Consider the following 22,258-nt stretch of genomic DNA (forward strand, 5'->3'; position numbering starts at 1 on the left):
TAAAAAAAAAAAAAAAAAAAAAAACTTAGACGTACATAGTTTCTTTTGCTTTAATGCTAATAGAGCTACAAATGAGTTTCTTGTCTCGAGAATATTTAAGTAGGTAATATTTGTTGTTAGGTGCGTTCAAAATAGATTTAAATTTTTCCTTACTCGATAAGAAAATTTTGATAAATATCATCCGCATACCAAATAAATTTATTGTTTTTTCTTTGCTTGAAAGTAAATGTGTTACTTTTTGTGAGATCTCACATCGGTTGAAGAGGAGAACAAAATGTTTCTTATAAAGGTGTGGAAACCTCTCCCTAATAGATGCGTTTTAAAACCGTGAGGCAGACGACGATACATAATGGGGCCAATATGGGTATCATCTTTCGTCTTATGGGCATTATCTGAGGTTGTTGTAACCGGAGAAAGTAGAGATATTTATTGTTTTTAGAATAAGTGATAATAAATGGAGAAAAAATGGTAGGTGGTTGGTTGAAGGAGATGCACAAATAATTACATGATATTTTGAATGGAAGATGGATACTTCATTGTTTGAACCTTTTCTTATGGTGGTTTAGCTTTCCTTTCTCTTTCATTTTGTCTCATCTTTTTAGGATAAGATTTCTATACTTAAAAATTTTAAATTGGGGTACTATCTCGAGAAATCTAGAACTATATCTTACGAGCGAGACTAGGTAGACATATGTTGTTATCAAAGAAAAATAACCCGTCACCGAATGACTTAAATTTGTGACTTAGTCAAATAAAATGGCTCACGTCTAAGCTTGAATTTATCTAATGAAATTGCATAAAGAATTCACCCATCACGGTGATTCTAACTAAAAAGTCATTCCAAACATACTCTCTCCGTAATAGGTGTTGAAGATTATTGGAAGTGAGTACCACATTGATTAATTTAGTGGAAGATCATGGGTTTTTAAGTGAGGAATACTGTCTTAATTGGTATGAGTCTTTTTTAGAGGCTCCAAAGCCATCAGAGCTTATGCATGTCATACCATTGTGAAAGTCGTGATTTGTGTATGTGTTCGTTCTCATCTTCATAAAGTTCATGTTCCACTTACTGTATTCATAGTTCTGGAACTGTTTCAAGTGCATGCTTGTCGGTGGACAATGCTTCTACTGATCCCACCAAATCCACGGTGTATAAAGTGTCGTCTTCAAGCTCATACACGCTCAGGGACTCCGTAGCTTCTCGACGCACGAATCCTTTCTCTACCTCTTTAGCAAATTCTCCAGGTTTCTTCCTTACTTGATTTTGGTTATGTCTGTCGTGTTTTTTTTATCAAATTGATGGCCCCAATTCGCTCATATTGTAAAACCTGGGTTAGATTCGGAGGTTTATGTTGGCAATAGTTTGATTCATTTATATGCTGCTTGTGGTTTTTCGAGTTAGCATTGAAGGTGTTCGAGAAAATGTCTAACAGAAGTTTGGTTTTGTGGAATGTGGAAGATTGATGCATATGGTCAATTTGGGCTTTTGGAAAATGCTGTCAGTCAATCTTTGAGCTCGATGGCTATACAATGCAATTCGCTTGTGTCGGTATTAGTGCTTTATCTCTGAGGATGTGGCGCTATGGCTGGTGATGGCCTGATCAACTCCTCACAGGTGGATATGTACAGGAAGTGTGGTGGTTTCTTGAGAATGGCTCAACAGATCTTTGATACCATGTGAGAGATCCCAATTTATTGGAGTGGGGAATAAAACATTTTTTATGAGAGCGTAGAAACTTTTCTCTAAATGTGTTTCAAAACCTTGAGGGAATTCGGCAAAGGAAAGCCCAAAAATGACAATATCTGCTAACGGTGGACTTGAGTTGTTACAAATAATATCAAAACCAGACATTAGGTAGTATGCTAGCGAGGACCCTAAGCCCTCAAGCGAGATGGATTGTGAGATCTCATATCGGTTGGAGAGGGGAACGAAGTATTTTTTACAAGAGTGGAGAAACCTCTCCCTTGTAGACGCGTTTCAAAATCGTAAAGGGAAGTCTGAAGGGAAAGCCCAAAAAAGACAATATCGGCTAGCGGTAGGCTTGAGTTGTTACACAATGTCCAAACATGACTTCAAATTCATGGAATTCAATCATTCGAGAACTCACTAAGGTAAAGTGTACACAAAAATGTGTTGAGGATTATTGGGAGTGAATCCCACGTTGGTTAATTTAGTGGAAGATCATGGGTTTATAAGTGAGAAATACTATCTCCATTGGTACGAGGCCTTTTGTGGAAGCCCAAAACAAATCCATGAGAGCTTATACTCAAAGTGGACAATATCATACCATTGTGGAGAGTGGTGAGCCATGCCCACATTGGTTAATTTAGTGGAAGATGGTGGGTTTATAAGTGAGGTTAAGTGAGGAATACTATCTCTATTGGTACGAGGCCTTTTGGGAAGTCCAAAGCAAAACCATGAGAGCTTATACTCAAAGTTTGAGTGGACAATATCATACCATTGTGGACCAGAGCAAAGCCATGAGAGCTTATACTCAAAGTTTGAGTGGACAATATCATACCATTGTGGAGAGTCGTGATTCCTAACAAAATGTCATCCATGTGGTGGCATCTACGGAGGTTATACAGATTCAACTCTCTGTCAAGATGGTTGTTAAGTACAATGTACCCTCGTATATTTCTGCAAGCTACATTGGCATGAATCTTGACCCTCTTAGGTTCATATTTTCCTTCGAGAACGGGATTCTAGGTTTAAATGTTTCGTTTCCCTCTCCAATCAATGTGGTATCTCACAATTTACCCTCTCTTGTAGACCCACTATCCTTTTATAAAAAAATGCTTTATTTCCCTCTCTAACCGATGTGGGATCTCACAAACCACCCTTTGTCCTCGTTGATACCGGCTCTAATACCAAGCTCACCGTTAGCATATATTGTCCGCTTTGGTCTGTTATATATCGTCGTCAGCCTCACGATTTTAAACACACGTATACTAAGGAAAGGTGTCCACTCCCTTGTAAGAAATGCTTTGTTCCGCTCTCCCGCCGACGTGGGATCTCACAACTCAATGTTTTTAATTTTGAAGTACAAACCTACCTGAGCTTACAAGCATATGTTTTATCTCTGAAACTCCCAAGTAGAAATGATGCAGCTTATTTTTCTTAGACATTCCACGGACTCCTCCTTGGAAGGCTTTCTAAAGAAGAGATGTCATGAGAAATTTCTCCAATTTTCAATACAGATATTATCATGAGATATCTTAATAGATTTCATCATTTCAAGAATGGGACGTATTCCTGTATGAACTTTTGGTGATTTCTGTGTAGATCAGCCAATAAAGTTATTCAATTGTTTGAAAAGTGCAGGTTGGAACTGTTCAGAAATGAAATAATTCAATGATATGCCAAGTCAACATGAATTAACAGGAGTTGGAACCTTTCCAAAAAGTCTGCCTTAAAGTCAAGACTGCAAGAACTATCTCCCTTCCTATGGCAATTCAAGAACAGCTTTGAATATCAATTACACAAAAAGCTTCCTGAATTTAGCTGCAATCACTGATATGGAAGACTACACATATGGCTTTAAACACCCTTTTGTTGTAACTATTTCTGTGTGAATCTGAGTGAGTCTGAACCAAGGTCTGAGACTTGTCTGAGTTCATAATAAACGTTGCTTTGCAAACTCCTGCCCCACTGGAAAACAAAAGATAGCCAAGATGTTAAGGAAAAGGATCAGAACCAGTAGGGCCAACTTAGAGAAAAACGCAACAGGAAAAGGTTTGAAGATATCTCACATTTTGATGACTCGGGAACAGCAACCACATGCATGGTAGCATTGTTGGGAGGAAGTTGCAGGCGAAGGGGATAAAGATTTCCATTCAATGGGTTGCGAGTGCACACGATGATATCTTCAATCCCTGTTTCTTCCTCCAGTTTACGAGTCAGGCCCTCCACCCCACTTCCTTTGAATGTAAAACAAGAACCCTCCACTGTATCTTCATCCACATCTCCACTTTCATCAGCCACATGGTAGTAAACAGTCCTTCCTTCAGATTTGGGCGGTACACTGATTGTTGAATCAGTAGACTACAAGAAAACCCACCAAAAATGGGTATCAGAATTTGAAGAACAGGAAGAAATCTGTTGCCTTGAAGGAAGTTTTTTTTTTTACAGAGATCTCATACCTCAAGTCTTGAGTAATGCGCCGGTTTGCCTGATGTAGAAGGGGGCGAGCCGGGATTGAAATCCAGAGAATCCATATGCTCAATCGTGGGAGCTTTACGAATAAAAGACTGGACTTGAATCTCAACAACATCGATGTCCCAGAGGATCCAATCCTGTGTAGCGGATCGACTCGGAATATCATGGGTGACCGAGTTTCGCCACGGCGGTAGACCCCCATTGGCTCTTAAGAAGTTCCCATATCGGGTTTTCAACTTGACCTGTGACCCTTCTCTGATGGGTTCCCATTCGACGGAGGAATCGAGCCGTCGGGGAAGGGTTTGAAGCACTTTCCGGCCGGTCATTCCGAGCAAGAAAGGGAGATTGCTAGCAGTGAGGTATTTGCCGTAGCAGCTTTTGAGACGGATGATAGAATCAGAGGTGGGGCCGGATGTAAGCTCGACTGACCAGCGAGCTGTATTGGAGGATCCGCCACGGTCTTGGTTGACAGACTCCTCATCGTCGTTGGCGACGAGGTACTTGTCGTGGTGGCTACGGAGACGGACGGTCTTGGCTTTGCCGAAGAAATCCATTGAAGATCGAGAAACAGAGGAAGTCTTCAAATTTGGATTCTGTCCAAACAAAGAAGGCAGTGAATTTATAACCAAATTCCTATTTGCTCTTGAATCAGGAAACTTCTAAGTAAACGAAGGAGGATAAGAACAGAACGCGGGCGTTTCATTGTCAAAACTGGTAAAACAAAGTCAGCTAGCGATGCAACTTGAAATGACGCGGTTTTAACGTTGAATATTCGGTGACTCTGTCTCAGTCAACATTCGCGCCGCCGGACCGGCGTAACTCAAGCCGCCTCTCCGATACGGTAAAAAGTTCCTTTTTCGTTTTTTCTTTTTTTAAATAATATTAAAATAGAAGTGAAAATAAGATACCTACTCCTTGATTATATCTACATTTTGAATTTTATAAAAAAAACTAAAATTAAATAATTAAAACTATTGTCCATAACTAATTTATATAAGAGACTAAAAATTAAAGTAAACTGACACAAATAAAAAATAATGATAAAGACAGGTTGTGTCTAGTGGATTTAGAAACTACCAAAATTCTAATTAATAATTTTTTTTAATTGTGTTTAATTATGTAACGAAATAAACCGTCGTGTAATTATTCAACATGGACCACGGCGGAGTAACGTGGTTAGCCCTCAAATTGTTAGACGAACACGACTCTCCACAATGGTATAATATTGTCTACTTTGAGCATAAGCTCTCATGGCTTTATAAGTATCCCTTATAAATCCATGATCATTCACTAAATTAGCGGATGTGAGACTTTCATCATCCTAACACTTCCCTTCGAACAAAGTACGACTCCCCTTAATCGAGGCTCGACTCCTTTTTCTTTTGGAGTCTTAGTCATTTTTTACTAGGCCTTAGAGGAGGCTCGACTCTTTTTCTTTTGGAGTCCTTTGTTCGACATTGAGAATTTACAATCTATTGGTACGACTAAGTTTAGGGCATGGCTTTGATACCATGTTAGACGAACACGACTCTCCACAATGGTATGATATTGTCCACTTTGAGCATAAGCTCTAATAGCTTTGCTTTGGGCTTCCCAAAAGGCCTTGTACCGATGGAGATTGTATTCTTCACCTATAAACTCATAACCATTCCCTAGACTCACCAATTTCACCCGTTTTTCATGCCTCGTTTGCAGCGCCTTCTTCCCCGTTGCACCGAGTAGAAAATTAAACTCCGTGGTGGAGACGTACTGGCCACGGCGGCTCCGAAGGCGAGGGTACGTAATGGAATTTAAAATTTTTGTTAAGCATAAAATTGAATTATATTTTATTATTATTATTATTATGTTTGTGGCCGAGGGCACATGCGTAATATCGCAATATCATTTAATGATTGCTTTAGGCAATAAATATGATTACATAATAATATGGGATACGTGACAAAATTGTATTGTTTTAGTCCAAGTTGCAATGCGTAGATAGATAGCAATTAAAAGGGGTTCCACATTAAATAGTGTCCCCAACAAATGAATGGTGAAAGCATGCATGTCTCCTAGTTTTTAATTAATGCTCAAAATTCTTTCTTTTTCCTCTTCTTTTTCCGGGTATTAATGATTTATGTATTCTAAAAATTTCAACGTATAATTAACTAGATATTTTCACGGAAATTGAATACGATACCAGATGGTGGGTGTCTACTGATGTAACAGTGTTACTAGTAGATATTGTATGTTTTGGCTCGTTATGTATCACCGTTAGTTTCACAATTTTAAAACGTGTTTGTCAGGGAGAGGTTTATACCCTTATACAAAATGTTTCGTTCTCTTCTCTAACTAATGTGGAATCTCACAATCCACCTTCAAGTGCTTCGTTCCCTTTTCCAACCAAATCAATGTGGAATCTTACCATCTGCCTCTAAATGCTTTATTCTCTTCTCCAACTAATGTAAAACCTCACAATCCACCCCATTCGGGGACCCAACATACTCGTTGACACACCTTGTCTAACAAAGTCAGTGTGTTAAAGATGGTCATAGTAGACCTTTTTTCTAGGGTTGATGTCGACCCTCCTATGGTAGACCCACTAAATTAATAATTGTGCTGGTGTTTTTCCTATTTTTAGAGTTGGCTAATTTTATGCTCTCTAAAGTTGTTAGTATGCAAGGCCAACCAAGTTAATCGTTTTGTTAATGGAATTGATGTTCTTGTTGGTGACACCGCCTGCTCTTTGACTTTGATATCATTTGTAACGATACGAGCCCACCACTAATATATATGTCCGCTTTGACCCATTACGTATCGCCGTGAATTTCATGGTTTTAAAATGCGTTTGTTGAACAGAGGTTTACACACCCTTACAAGGTATGTTTCGTTCCTTTCTCCAACCGATATAAAATCTCACCATAAGCCAAACGTAGATAGTATCTTCTTACTCAACTACTCTCTCGAGCTCGAAAAGAAAGAGAAAAAAGTGATAATAATTTGTTTTAAGGTAAATAGCTAAGGCAATGAAAGGCGTAGCAAAAAGCTAGAGAAGTCCACAGTGAAAGGTAGCAAATGGATGGCTAAATTGAATGAGCTTGCCTCATATTTCCCTCCATTCTAGAAATGATTATAATTCACATTCACATGATTTCAAATTCTTGAACATTTTTTTGTGTTCAAAAGGGCAAAATGGTAAATTCAAACGTTTGAAGAAAAGTTGTCCACAAATGAAAAAAAAAATTGAAAAGGGCCTCTCTCTCCCCCACATGTTTACCCCCAAAATGAGTTAGGTCAACAGTTTGAGCAAAAGCTATGAGAAAAAATTGACACAGAAACCAAAAAGCAAAAGCAAAAGCAAAAGCTAAAGCAATGAGGAAAGAAACAAGCAAGAAACTTTGAAGTTTGGGGTTTGTAGGCGCAGAGCTCACAGCAGCGAGACCTGCTCTGCTTTTAAAGCTTTTCTTTTGTTTTTTTCCATTCCAAAACCACCCCCTTTGCCTTCACGTGACCTTACACTGTCCCCATTTCCACTCCCTTTCCTTTGCCTTTCAGATTTGGATCTCCTTCCCCTTCCATTTCTCTCCATTTTCATGTTTCCATGCCTTCTCCACCCTCCTCTGTTACTGTCTCCGCCGTCGTTCTGTTCCTCCTCCACCTCTCTCCTCTGTTTTCCACCGCTGACCCTTCTAGCTCTCCATGTCCGCCGTTCTCTTCCGACCCCGTTTTCCCATTTTCATCTCGTCCCGGTCACGGCCATCCTTCTTTTCAGGTGCGTTGCTCTTCTCCTCACTCTGTTCTCACCATTAATGGGATTTCCTTTTCTCTTCTGAGCTTCAATACGACCTCCACTACCCTCCTTCTTTCCCCTCTTCCACACAATGCCACTTACACTTCCCATGGATCGAACCACCGCTGTTTATCTCGTTTCAGTTCTATTCCCAGCCGTTCGATTAATCTCTCTGGCTCCCCGTTCCGAATCTCAGATGGGTATTGTTCTCGGCTCTCTCTTCTCATCCCCTGTTCGCCGCCGCATCTTCCCAACTGCAGTCATTGTCCGTGGGAGTGTAGTCTTATTAAGAAGCCACTTAATTTGCTCCATGGATGTGGCGTTCAGCATCAGTCGTTCTTGGAGCAAGGTTGTCAAGGCGAGGTGTTGGAGTATTTAGACAGGATTCTTAGATTGGGGCTTGAAATCGAGTGGGATACAGATCAAGATCCTTTCTTTATTAAGTGTACTGATTGTAAAGCTAAAAATGGTGTTTGCGGCTTCAATTCATCAGACCCAGATAGGCATTTCATTTGCTATCATGCTCAAACTCGATATACATATCCTAATAGAATCGCGATTTTCTCCTCTGTTTTTGCGTTGATGTGCTTGTTACTGGTTGTCGCCGTCACGACAGCTTTTTTCCGGTCGAGATGGTTGAGATCTCTCGCCATTGAAGTAGACCCGACAACCCAGTTCCTCAGTCGTCATCGTTCACCTAATCTTCTCCCGCCGGTTTTCCCCTACGAAGAATTAGAATCCTCGACGAATCGATTCGACCCGAAGAGGAAACTGGGCGACGGCGGATTTGGGTCTGTGTATTTGGGTCAGCTCAACGATGGACGATTAGTGGCGGTGAAGTATCTTCACAAGCACCATGCTGCCGCTCCTTCCGGCAGGGCGCTCTTCACCAAGTCGTTCTGTAACGAAATCTTGATTCTTTCTTCAATTAATCACCCGAATCTTGTTAGGTTACATGGGTATTGTAGCGACCCAAGAGGGCTTATTCTTGTTTATGATTATGTACCAAATGGGACGCTTGCCGACCATCTCCATGGTTGTAATAGCTTGTACCGGAAGGGATCTCTGTCATGGCAAGTAAGGATTGATATTGCTCTGCAAATCGCCATGGCTATGGAGTATTTGCATTTCTCTGTGGTGCCGCCGATTGTTCACAGGGACATTACCTCTTCGAACATTTTTATGGAGAAAGATATGAGAATCAAAGTTGGGGATTTTGGGCTTTCGAGGCTGTTGGTTTTTTCAGACACGACGTCGGCTTCATCTGGGTATGTCTGCACCGGACCTCAGGGGACACCCGGTTACTTGGATCCGGATTATCACCGGTCGTTCCGGTTGACGGAGAAGAGTGACGTGTACAGCTTTGGAGTGGTGTTGTTGGAGCTGATTTCTGGTTTAAAAGCGGTGGATCAGAGCCGAGAGAGACGAGAAATGACGTTGGCGGATCTGGTCGTGTCGAAGATCCAAATGGGTCAGCTCCATCAGGTGGTGGACTCTGTTTTGGGTATCGACGGCGAGGTAATCAACGGCGTTGAGGCAATGGCAGAGCTGGCTTTCCGGTGTGTAGCGGCGGACAAGGACGACCGCCCCAACGCCAAGGAGATCGTGGAGGAGCTCCGGCGGATTCGTAACTGCTGCAGTCGTGGAGGTGTCCGGTCGTCGATTTCAAATTGAGTGCTGACGTGGTTGATTGGTCGGCGAGTTGATTTACGTGGCTGCCACTTGCGAATGTGGGCGGTTTGACGAGTTCAAACAATAGTGACAGGACATTTTTCGGATGCTTGCCTGGTAAATTTCAAATATCCACGTGGCTACTGTCACAACTGGGAGAGGTGACTGTAAAATGTACATATTCTTTTGTTTTTTCTTCTATTTTCCAAAATTTACTTTTTTTTTTTAATCTCTATATCCCGACCTTATCCTATAAATGACACAAAACCACTAATTTTATAATTAAAATAATAAAATAAAAACCCTAAAGAACGTAAGTGTTTCCCACAAAAAGTTGTGTTCAAACCTTAGGTGTCGAATTCAGATTCCAAATTATAATTTGAATCTTAGGCATTAAGTATTAAAGATGGTATCCCTAGTAGTACAGTGGTTCGGGGACTAACCAAGATAGAAACGGACGAGCATGTGATAGTAAATGGAGGTCCATTCCGAATGAGAATAATCATAAAGATGTAAGATTATGATTAAGAAAGATGTACAAAATTGAAAGTTGCATTTTTTTTTTTTTCAGTTATTGAGATAATCTACGAGGTGTTTTGATATTTTTTAAATATAATATTAATTATATACATATTTTTAAAATTTTTAAATAAGTTGAAAGTTATTAATGAAAATATTTTTAAAATTAAAAAATATTTTAGAAATATATTAAATATTAAAATTAAAAAAAAAAAAAGGTTTATTTTTATTAATTTAACCTAATATTTTGACGCGCGCAACCATTAGGTGTCAAATTGTATGCGATGTCGGTTATTGATAGCGTATAGAAAAAGAATAGTGTTTATTATCCTTCGTCTTTCTCGAACGCAAATTTCGTCTCACGTTTAAACGATCAATCTATCGTGCAGCTGACTTACCGGCGGGGTTCGCAAGTCTACCGGACTCGACGTCGGCGGTTTTACAGAGAAGGCGGACGGAGATTCCGATGGGTAATACGTATTGTGTTTTGTTCGGCTGCGTGGAGCAAGCGAGTGTGGGGGTGGTTGAGAGATGGGGAAGGTTTGAAAAATTGGCTCAGCCTGGGCTCCATTTCTTCAACCCTTTTGCCGGTCAGTGTCTTGCGGGATTCCTCTCCACTAGGATTTCCTCCCTCGATGTTCGTATTGAGACCAAGACCAAGGTATCTCCCCTTTTGTCTCTCAAAATTATCCTCTGGTGGTCAATCATGAGTTTTTATTTGACTCCCTAATGATATTTGTTTTACGATCCTTCTGCTTTCTTTCATCTTCGTTGTATATGAATTTGTTGTGGCCTTCGCTAATTTGATTTGAATTCATAATTTCTTTTTATTGGAATTAAAGTTTAACGAAATGGCTCGCAAGATCCCATATCATTCCGATGACCTTGGGTCGATTAATGTTATCCTTCGTAAGTAGTACATCTAGATCGTTGCTTAGCTCTTACGTATTCTGTGGAGTATCGTGTTGTAGCTTGGCGGTACTGTAGATGGGGTTTATGTAATAGATTGAATAAGGAAGGAATGAGATCGGCCATACAGCTAAATTCCATCTCTATATGAAAACTGAGGTTTGGATGGTATTATTCGAGGAGAAGATGATGTGTTTCTGAATATGAATGAAATGGCGTGCTTTAATAATCTGGTTCATGACCACGAATTCTGATCTCCTTCCTGCAGGATAATGTCTTTGTGCAATTGCTGTGTTCAATTCAGTATCGGGTCATCAAAGAAAATGCTCATGATGCATTTTATGAGTTGCAAAATCCCCAAGAACAGATTCAGGCCTACGTGTTTGATGGTATACGATCTCATCTCACAGTTGCTACTTAGCTCTATAATTCAATTTTAATGTATTTTCTTGGTTTAGTTATTACTTACTAATGCATTTTGGTTATTGACCGAAGTGGTTCGAGCCGTTGTCCCTAGAATGAATTTGGATGAACTCTTTGAACAAAAGGGTGAAGTTGCTAAAGCTGTATCGGAGGAACTTGAGAAGGTGACTTGACCTTTTATTAGATTGCTCCTCACTTTCCCCTCCAAACAAGAAAAATCTTTTGACTTTTAGCTTTTGAATGTCATGCTATTTCCCCCTCCCTCTCTTTGCTTTCAATCATTTGAATATTTGTGAGGGTTGTTTTGATTGTTAGGAGAAATGAATTATATAAGTATGAGATAATGTAGCCTATGTTTACTTAGTAGATTTGTGATTCGTAGAACTTAAGTGTAACTTGGGAAGTATGCTTAAAACATAGGTTTAGGTAAGCATGGATCTGCATTGTTTGCGCAAACTCATAACACCTGAGGATGAACAAACACCATACCAAATAGTCCATGAATCAAATGCCTTCACAGGGTTTCATATCCATGGTTTTGGACCATCATTGCCTTCTTAATGTCTTGTACATCATTCTTTTCATTATACAAAAGGGAAAAGAAAAGGAAAAAAGTAACTCTGCAGCACATGCTTCTGTGAGGTGTCTAACACAATAGTATGTGCTCCCTCCATGATTTCTTAGGTAGTTATGCCCATTCATGGTATTATTAGAACTTGTACAAAGTTTCTGATGTTGGAAAATTTTTTTATTGCTTTTTTTCCTTGAGAGGAAGTATAACAGCCCGAGCCCACCGCTAGCAGATATTGTCCTTTTAGGCCGTTCCCTTTCGGACTTTCCCACAAGATTTTTAAAATGCGTATGCTAGGGAGAGGTTTTCACACCCTTATAAAGAATGCTTTGTTCCCCTCTTCAACCGATGTGAGATCTCACAATCCACCCCCCTTCGAGGCCGAGCATCCTTTCTAGCACTCATTCCTCTCTCCAATCGATGTGGGATCTACACCGGGTTGTGTGCCAGCAAGGACTCTTGGCCTTGAAGGGAGGTGAATTTTTTATAAGGGTGTGAAAACCTCTCCCTAGCAGACGGGTTTTAAAAACCTTGCGGGGAAGCCTGAAAGGGAAAGCTCAAAGAGGACAATATCTGCTAGCGGTGGGCTTGAGTTCTTACAAGAAGGAAGGGTTGGTCTGGAGAGAAAGGTATCGGATTTAAGTACTTACTGCTGGTGAGTGGTGAGTTTGAATGCTCTGGGAGTGGTTTGGGAGTACCTTTTGTTGGTTTCTGGACAGCCGATGATCAAGCATGTTATATATTATGTATATAAAGATCAGTGCAGAGTCTGGATCTCAGAAAAACATGTAGTATTTGAATGTACTATGCATGATATTTGTTTCAATAACATTCGTTGATTTGGAGTCTGGAAAACTTTTAAATGCTTCTCATTTATCTTCGTCATAATTAGCTTATTATTATTTGGTGCATCTTAGATATAGAATTTTGTTGGGACCTCCTAATATGATCGACACTAGGATTTCAACACACATTCTCATTTTGAATCAGGTGATGGGAGACTATGGATATAGTATAGAGCACATTTTAATGGTCGATATAATACCGGATGCTTCGGTGCGCAGCGCAATGAATGAGATTAATGCAGGTAGTGATCTTGGTCATTTTGCTTGTCATATCATATAGGAGGAGCCTTTGTCTCTCTTCCCCTACTCTCCTTCTGGATATTCCATGGACCATTCATATAATTATGGGATCCTCAGCTTCGAGTACTTCATTTTCTTCTACAGCTCAAAGGCTTCAACTTGCTAGTGTATACAAAGGCGAAGCGGAGAAGGTGCTCCTAGTAAAAAAGGCAGAAGCTGAAGCTGAAGCGAAATACCTAGGCGGGGTCGGTGTGGCGAGGCAGAGACAGGCAATCACAGATGGTCTGAGAGAGAATATCTTGAACTTCTCCCATAGGGTGGAAGGTACCTCAGCTAAAGAGGTCATGGATCTGATCTTGATTACTCAATATTTTGACACCATCAAGGACCTTGGAAATTCATCCAAGAACACAACTGTGTTCATTCCTCACGGTCCGGGCCATGTTAGAGATGTCAGCGACCAAATACGCAGCGGGATGATGGAGGCTGCGAGTGCACAGGCAGCGCTCACTAATGATGAGGTGAACATCAATTTACTCCATTGATTCAGCAAGTACCTGCAACCACCATGTGTATCTCTTCTTTCATCCAACTATGAAAAAATGTTCTTTACATTTTAATAATGATTTCCGATTCGATACGTGTTTTGATTTGATGTATAGAAAGAGTCGAGGGTTGATATTCAATAAGATGGAAAATGATTCTTCTGATATATAGATTTTATTATTCCCGATCGACAAAATGTTCATATCGGATTTCTTCATCATGCCTTATGCTGTGACAAGGTGGGTGAGATATCAACTCTCCTCCATTTGCCAGGGACAAGCACTCTTTGCACACTTGCACGAGTGGGCATTGAGCGATATTGTTTGAACTGAATGTTGGGCGTGCTGGGATTGTTTGGATCCTTCGAACTTATTGCAAGTAACTAAACTTATAAATTAACTCGAAAATAACTTTCATTATAATTATTGTTATTTTTTTATTACTATTGCAAATTTAAACCTAACATAATTAGTAAATATAGTGTATATTTGTCAAATTAAAATTCAGTTTTAAAAGTTAGAATTAGTATCGCTTCAAAAGGAAAAAAAAAAAAAAAAAAATCATTTTCTGTGAAGGCAAATAAGTAGTTTAAATACATTTAAAAAAATAATAAATTGGTATAAAATACAAATTAATATCCGACAGTTCACAACTTCGTTGACAAATTGAAGAACGGCGCGCAGCAGCAGTAAAAAACGCGGCCGCTCAGGGTTTAAGAGAGCAGAGCGGGCGTCGTCTAGGGTTTAAGAGAAAGCTTCGTTCAATCAATATTCTCCCGTCTCAAAAATGGGTTTTTGGGGTATGTTTCTAATACAATTCCATCTTCATTATCTCATTTACTTGTGCGTTGGATCTCTGGTTACGCATCTTCTCTGCTGCTCATCGTTTTCAACTGTGTAACTTAAGTTAAATGGTTTAACATCACCCCATTGTGCTCTTTCTTATTTTGTTCACTCATGTGTGGATTTTTGGCATGCTTTTAATACTCACGTATGTCTGTATCTTCTGTTGTTTTTGCTTGTCCTAGGCATTGAAGTGAAACCAGGCAAACCGTACCCTTACCATTCTGATAATGTGCCGGGAAAGCTCCGGATAACTCAGGTTTGTTGCCTGCATGACGCCGCTTTGTAGGTGTACAATTATAATATATATATATATATATATATATATATATATATATATATATATATATATATATATATATATATATATATTCTATTTGAATGTCTCTGTATGTGGAGTGGGGATGTTATGGCGAGGTAATATTACTTTGTTTGAAATTTATTCTCACAACGTTTAAGTCGACGGAGTTTCGATTTGGCCCATGTGATTTTGGGTTTGCCTCTTTCAGTTTGCATTATGACTTTTGATTTTGTAAATCTGATAATACTGTTGTGGTGTTATGCTGCGAGCCAATGAATTATATTGGATTTTAATTTTCGTTGCTTAATATTTTGAAGATGTATTGTTTATTTGATGGAATTTTCTTTCTTTACTACTTTTTGGGATGACTTATTATTAGTTTTTTTCTATCTTTGTAATCACCTAGGCAACTTTGGGCTCTGGCTCATCGAAAGAGAGAAGCATCATTCAGTGTTCTGTTGGGCATAGGAGTCCAATTTTTTTGTGCTCTTTGATACCGAATAAGATTGAATCATGCCCCTTGAATCTTGAATTTGAGGAAGATGATTTGGTAGCCTTCTCAGTTATCGGCCCACAAAGCATCCATCTTTCTGGTTATTTTGTAGCTGATGAGGGAAATTTCATCAGGGATGACTATGAGTCGTATCCTTTTATAAAATGCTTTGATTAACATTTTTTTTTTACTACAGTTACATATCTCTTTTCTTGAGGAGAAGTAGTATTTTCAATAAGAAATTGAGGACGCATGTGGTTGTCTTTTTTTGGCGTGATTCTTTTGTCATTTTCTTACTACAATGCAAAGTGATTCTTTTGGGGAGGACATTGCAGAAACGGATACAGAGGATTCATCAGAATGTGACACTGGGGATGAATATGATGATGAATTCATTGACGATGAGGACGATGAATACCCTGGAATATTCTCTAATTCGTCAGTTCCTAAAAGTGGAGGTAATTTGAAAATTTTGTGAACTTTCTATCTGTACAAGTGCATGGCATTTTATCCATGTTTTTTAAGTGGTTCATTTAGTAGTGTTATAAAGTTGTTCTATTCGATAATAGGCTATTTTACTAGATATTTTGGTTTGAAGGGTGAAGGACCATATCACCACTTGGTAATTTGATTTGAAATCTGAACTGCCTGAGAAGGTTATATATTTTCATTTTGTTTCAAGGGTCTAAGATTCTATAGAGCTTCAATACCCATTAGAGAGTTACAAAATTGAGCCCGATCTTTATTATTATTCCCAAATTTGTGTCTTGTGAACTTTGAAGAATCCATACCGGATATTGACTACCTTTTTGAGGAACAGGGACATGGGACAAGAAACACAATCTTCACATGGTTGCCGCAAGGGGACCTGTTTGGGATCTGTGACCAGTATTTGCATCTTGGTCCTCCATGGATCCACTGGTATCTTGAGAGTGACTTCCTTTAATTCACTGGATTCTGCGGCACGATCTGGGAAAGCCTGTTTATTCGTTTTGCTAGTCTTAAGGACCATGCTAATATTAGGATTCATGGTCTTCCTTGGTTCTATCTACTTAGTGGGAGCTTCGGAACTAAAGAGAGGAATACGAGAATTATTAAACATGGGAGAGAGGCCAGCAAGGTCTGGAACTAGGCGTAATTCTTTTTAGTTAGTTGGCTATCTCTTCTCATTTTCCAAAGTTTTCGTCCAACTATTTTTTTACTTTGCGATTTGTGTCCTATCAGCTTTTGTTTGGTATGTTTGCACAAAATAAAAGTTTATCCTGTGGGATTTATTTGGTCATATATTGGAGTGTACGATTTCATTCCAAAAAAAAAAAAAAGAAAGCAATTTACGGAGTATATTTCACATTTCTTTGATGGAGTCAAATGTTTAGCCTCAATATTTTTATGCGACTTTGTTGTTATGATTTTAGTATATTGTTGCTACTATATCTTTTTGGGTGAAGCCATGCCGAACTTTACCGTTTTTACTTATTCAAAGTTCATTTTTGAACTCTTTCATTTCGACCTTGAACAATATTAATGTTTAATTCAAGTGTTTGTTTCCTTTCCCACGTTTGCTAGTTGTAATTGAGGAGATAGTGGATGATGAAAAATCAAATGATGCCAACGGTCGAGCCAAGAAAGTGAAGAAAAACAAGTCTAGTGACTCTGAAGACAATAGGAACTCACAGCGTCAGATTGTATTGAAAAGAAATGTGCAAAAAGCAGTTCCAGAAAGTGAAGATGAAGATGGATTTCCAATTCCTACTCAAAGCAAGAGCAAAGTAAATATTCAGAAGCTAGAATCTGAGCAAGAACAAAAAAACCCAAGTACTGGGAATGTGAAGGAGGCAAAAGCAAAAGATGGCAATGATGCTTCTAGCATAAAAAGAAAAGTCGAAAATGATGAGCAAGTTGATCTTTTGGAAAGGTGAGATTATTTAAGTACTCAATTATACAGCTTAATCTCTTTGGTTGGGCTCGAGGGAAGTTGTAGGGTGTTACCGGAGCAAGTTTGGGATGTTTTTTCTCCCTCTGATGAATTATTACCCGTGGCTTCTAAATTTTCTGCTTAGTGATGGGGATAAATTTTCCATCAGCAGGTTTACTCTAGTTAAATTTTTGGTAGGGTAAGGACAGTAAATGTAATTTTATCCCTGAACTTTAACCACATTGCTATTTAACAGTAAATGTTATTTCACTTTCTTATGTTGGAAATTTGATAATGATGCCAGCAAAAAGAAAAAGAAGCAAAAGAAGAAGGTAAAAGAAGAAAAGGCTGGGGAAGAGCCACCAAAAGAAGTGAAGAGTGAAGGTGTCAATCAGATTTCTGATGGAGATAAGAATGATAAAAAGCTATCTAAACAGAGGTGCGTATTTCAGTCTCATTCTAATGTCTCTGATACTATATTTGAAGATGATATGCATCTTTTCTGCATTAGTTCTGTTCTGATCTCTTCCATGTTTGGAAATATTACTGCTTAGTTTGATCCATTTTAAGGATGTAATTCTTTGCATAATGAGATTCACGCATGATCTAGGCCTTAGGGATCTACTCCATGACTCTGTTAACCAATTATACTTTTAGTAACTTAGTGAATATTATGAAATTTATGCCTTTTTTTTGAAGGATAGGTGAAATTAAGAACTATATTAAAAGATAAGTCTAGAGGGGAGTTAAATTACTAAGAGAGGCTCCAATTGGGAAGATTCAACGTCAGTGAGTAATTACATGTTTTTTTTTCTACGCCCCAAGAAAGGCATTTATTAAATGGGACAGACTTCGATTTTTGGCCCCTCCCTAAAACCTTCCATGCCTTTGAAAACCTTCTATTCTTTCCCAACAAATACACTATAAAGTTGCGAAGAGAGTGGCTTGCCGGAAAACATTCTAGTGAGTGCAACATAACCTACTTTATCATGGAAAACCTTCTATCAGGAGAGTGGCTGATGCCAATAATGTTCCAAAACCACAAGTAGAACTTCAAAATGAGATAAGTAGTCAGCATAAAACCCTTCAAAAACTTTGGAAAGAAGATGGGACGATATCTATCACTCAAAAGTGTGAATAGATCTGAAAATATTATTACTCAAGGAAACAATATAGAGTCAAGAATGAGAAATAGAATTGGGATCGAAGGTTCTATCTTCATTGATATTCACAGCGTTTAAATAGGATACAAGCTACCAACTAATACCTACAAATAAAAAAAATATAAACTAACTAAATTTTGAGAATAAAATAAAATATACTACTAATCAAATCATAAAAGGAAAAATATTAACTGATTACGAATATCTATGATATATTTCATAACTAATATATTCTCTAAATATTAAATGATTACGAATATCTTGACTAATTCAAACTAACAATAAGTTGCACTAAATTCTGACCGCCTCCCTTAGTGCAAACTTATTTCTCAAAAACTCCGAGAGCCTTACGAAAAACTTCAAACTTCACTTTGGCAAGTGAGTAAATATGTCTGCAACTTGGTCATTACAACATCTTGTGATAACACTCTCTCTCGAACAAAATGATAATGAGTTTCAACATGTTCGAGCACGAGCATGAAACACCGGATTTCCAGCAAGTTCTATTGCACTTTCATTATCACAATTAATTTGAATTGGCTGATGGAGAGTAGTAACCATTTCTTGAATAAGCCTCCTGAGCTACAAACATTCTTGAGTAGCCATTGTATCAGCTACATATCCTGCTTCCCAACTTGACAAAGCAACGGTGCTTTGCTTTTTACTACACCATGAAATTGCAGCAAAGCTTGCTGTAAAACAAAAACCTCTTGTGGAGCATATGTCGTTCACGTCATCGGCCCAATCAGCATCCACAAAACCACTAAGATTTTTATCAGGTTGAGCACCTCACCCCACTGGTCTAGAGTTATTGAAACCCGGCCCAGCTACACTTGAAGAAATGCCTCTTCCAGAGCCTGGAGAAGCTGGTGGGCTGGGACCGGGTGGCATGCCAGGAGTAAGTGACTACATTGGTCCTAGATGTCCAAAAGAAGATCCTATCATTGGCAATGGAATTCCATCCTGTTGACTCTCTCTCCCAGCAGGACTTCCTCGGCCTCCTCTCCCTACTCTATTTCCTTTCATCCCTTGCTGAGTAGCTCGATTGAAGGATCCCAACAGGAATAAGTGTTATTGCAGGATGTTGAATTGCAGAAAATACATACTATTTACCAAGTTATAGACATATTTACTAAGGCACTTGCCAAAGTGAAGTTTGAAGTTTTTCGTAAGGCTCTCGGAGTTATTGAGAAATAAGCTTGCACTAAGGGAGACTGTCAGAATTTAGTGCAACTTATTGTTAAGTGAATTAGTCAAGATATTCGTAATCAATTAATATTTGGAGAATATATTAGTTATGGAATATATCTTAGATATTCGTAATCAGTTAATCTCTTTATGATTTGATTAGTAGTATATTTTATTCTCAAGATTTAGTTAGTTTATATTTTCCTTATTGGTAGGTATTAGTGGGTAGCTTGTATCCTATTTAAACGTTGTGAATATCAATGAAGATTAAACCTTCGATCCTAATTCTATTTCTCATTCTTAACTCTGTATTGTTTCCTTGAGTAATAATATTTTTCAGATCTATTCACACTTTTGAGTGGTAGATATTGTGTCAAGAAGAAGGATTAAAGAGGAGAGAGAGGAACTAAGCAAGAGAAGGAAAAAATAATTGATGAACGTTGATAATAGATATGCCCAAGAGGGCTTATTCTTAAGTGGGACCGGATGAAACTGTGCCTTTATTAAGTTGGGGCGAACGGCATGATGTTGAAAATTCTATTGTTTCCTTTTTCTCGGCATGCTTTTCTGCATTACGAACTTACATTTATGTTATAATAATTTTGGATAAAGCTGAAACTTCACAGTTATTTCATGTTACAAGCACGTTGTTACTAGATAACTGAAAATTTTGATGGCTATGTGCATAGGGATGCCTCGACTCACATGGACGTTGTTGATGGTGAAAACCATTCGGAAGATAAACAAAAAAAGAAAAAGAAAAAAGAGAAGAAAAAAAAGGAGGAGAAGAACAAGGAGACTGAAGTCGGATCAAAATCCGAAGAACTAACTAAAACGGTGGGAGATCATCGTAAATCAACTCTCGGGTCAAAAGAGAAGGGAAGCGAATCCAAGTCATCTCAAGTGAGAACCTTTGCTAATGGGTTGGTTATTGAGGAGATAGCCATGGGTAAACCAGATGGTAAAAGAGCTTCACCCGGAAACCAGGTACGGTAGAAGTCTATTTACTTGAATGAATTTTTGTCCCGACCATAGGTTCTGCCTGTTGATTTTAGCTGACAAACCATGCAGTAGTATATGCTACAATTGAAGTTAGCTTTAGAATTTAGATGCAAATGGTAGGATTTGGTTGAAATCGGCTTTAGTAAGGTTAGGCGGTTCTCATGTGAGACTAGTCAAGGCTCGCACAAGTTGGCTCGGACACTCACAAATATAACTAAGGCTTCTCTGATTTCAGGTTAGTGTTCACTACATTGGCAAGCTAAAGAACGGCAAAATATTTGACAGTAACGTCGGTAGAGCACCGTTCAAATTCCGTTTAGGTAATTTTGGGTTAATGTGATGCATCTTTTCATTTATTAATGTGAAGTTCTTTGTTGTTGAAGAAAATATTTGGGTTTGTGACAGAACATTTAAATCATAACTTGCGTTGTCTTGTTGCAGGTTTGGGACAGGTGATAAAGGGATGGGATGTCGGGGTTAATGGTAATCATTTGAATGACCCAAGTTCTTTTGATGAGAAAAGATAAATTGAACTTTGATTTCGTCGCTTTGACTCTTACAAGTTTTTAACTTCGATTTTGGTTGAATCCTCTCAGGTATGCGTATTGGGGATAAAAGGAGATTGACTATTCCTCCATCAATGGGGTATGTAATTGTATTTATAATGTGATTATTATGATAATTTTGGTTGAATCCCCTCCTGTATGCGTATTAGAGATCCCACGTTGGTTGGAGAGGGTAACGAAACATTTCTTATAAGGGTGTCGAAACCTCTCCCTAGTACACGCATTTTAGAAAGCCCGAAAGGGAAAGCCTAAAGAAGACAATATTTGCTAGCGGTGGGCTTGGGCTGTTACAAATGGTATCAGAGCCTGGCACACCGGGCGGTGTGTCAGGGAGGACATTGGGCCCCTAAGGGGGTGGATTGTGAGATCTCACGTTGGTTGGAGAGGAGAACGAAACATTTCTTATAAGGGTGTGGAAACCTCTTCCTTGTAGATACATTTCAAAACCTCGAAGAAAAGCCCGAAAGGGAAAGCTCAAAAAGGACTATATCTATTAGCGGTGGTCTTTGGCTGTTACATTTTGAACGTGATGGGTAGAGTACACGTTAATCACTTGAAAAAGGGTTTATGTCGATTATTGCTGGAATTTTATACCCATTTGGCTGCAGAAAAAGGAACTTTAATTTGTTTTTGAACAAATGTTTTGGTGGATGCAGTTATGGAACTGCAGGTGCGGGAGGGAAGATTCCGCCGAACTCATGGCTTATTTTTGATGTGGAATTGGTTGGTGTCCGCTGAATTCAACGGCCTTCCCATTGCCTGACTGCACCAACTGGTAGTCTTAATGAAAATTTTGTTTCTATTTTTACTTACCATCAATCTCAATTTTGTATGTTACTTGATATCATCTGCGCGAACCTAATTTTGGATCAATGAGATCACATCTCTAAACTTACATTTAGATATGGAATTATGATTTTGGAGCTGAAAGTGTTGCTAATGTTTGTCGATATGAGCCTAACTTAATCATTCGAAAAGGCATCGCCTCGTTATAGTGGGCTATTTTCACTTCCTATTATTTTCACATTAGTTATTCTTCCGTCAGAATTTAGTGCAATTTATTGCTAGTTTGAATTAGTTATGAAATATATCTCAGATATTCGTAACCAGTTAATATTTGGAGAATATATTAGTTA

The 22,258-nt window shown here is 38.7% G+C and overlaps 4 protein-coding genes across 4 annotated transcripts; 3 read left to right on the forward strand and 1 right to left on the reverse strand.

Moving 5' to 3' along the window:
• Positions 1-3,290: 3,290 nt before the first annotated feature.
• Positions 3,291-4,905, reverse strand: LOC111449270. The gene is made up of 3 exons (XM_023089106.1): positions 4,144-4,905; positions 3,754-4,045; positions 3,291-3,652 (listed from the first exon to the last, which is right to left on the reverse strand). Exons 1-3 carry the CDS (start codon positions 4,711-4,713, stop codon positions 3,618-3,620), a joined length of 897 nt encoding a protein of 298 aa, XP_022944874.1. The 5' UTR covers positions 4,714-4,905; the 3' UTR covers positions 3,291-3,617.
• A 2,590-nt stretch (positions 4,906-7,495) lies between these two features.
• LOC111450029 (LEAF RUST 10 DISEASE-RESISTANCE LOCUS RECEPTOR-LIKE PROTEIN KINASE-like 1.5) lies at positions 7,496-9,805 on the forward strand. The gene has a single exon (XM_023090167.1). It carries the CDS (start codon positions 7,740-7,742, stop codon positions 9,600-9,602), a length of 1,863 nt encoding a protein of 620 aa, XP_022945935.1. The 5' UTR covers positions 7,496-7,739; the 3' UTR covers positions 9,603-9,805.
• A 590-nt stretch (positions 9,806-10,395) lies between these two features.
• LOC111449489 (hypersensitive-induced response protein 4) lies at positions 10,396-13,837 on the forward strand. Its single transcript, XM_023089400.1, has 5 exons — positions 10,396-10,779; positions 11,296-11,416; positions 11,523-11,614; positions 13,012-13,108; positions 13,251-13,837. The coding sequence occupies exons 1-5, from the start codon at positions 10,585-10,587 to the stop codon at positions 13,649-13,651; spliced, it is 906 nt and encodes a 301-aa protein (XP_022945168.1). The 5' UTR covers positions 10,396-10,584; the 3' UTR covers positions 13,652-13,837.
• Positions 13,838-14,307: 470 nt separating this feature from the next.
• Positions 14,308-22,063, forward strand: LOC111449487 (peptidyl-prolyl cis-trans isomerase FKBP53). Its single transcript, XM_023089398.1, has 11 exons — positions 14,308-14,451; positions 14,680-14,753; positions 15,202-15,437; positions 15,598-15,746; positions 16,855-17,203; positions 17,508-17,642; positions 20,244-20,541; positions 20,792-20,876; positions 20,998-21,039; positions 21,153-21,201; positions 21,779-22,063. Exons 1-11 carry the CDS (start codon positions 14,439-14,441, stop codon positions 21,858-21,860), a joined length of 1,512 nt encoding a protein of 503 aa, XP_022945166.1. The 5' UTR covers positions 14,308-14,438; the 3' UTR covers positions 21,861-22,063.
• Positions 22,064-22,258: the final 195 nt, after the last annotated feature.

Source organism: Cucurbita moschata, unplaced genomic scaffold (assembly GCF_002738365.1).
Source record: "Cucurbita moschata cultivar Rifu unplaced genomic scaffold, Cmos_1.0 Cmo_Scf00011, whole genome shotgun sequence".
Lineage (NCBI taxonomy): Eukaryota > Viridiplantae > Streptophyta > Magnoliopsida > Cucurbitales > Cucurbitaceae > Cucurbita > Cucurbita moschata.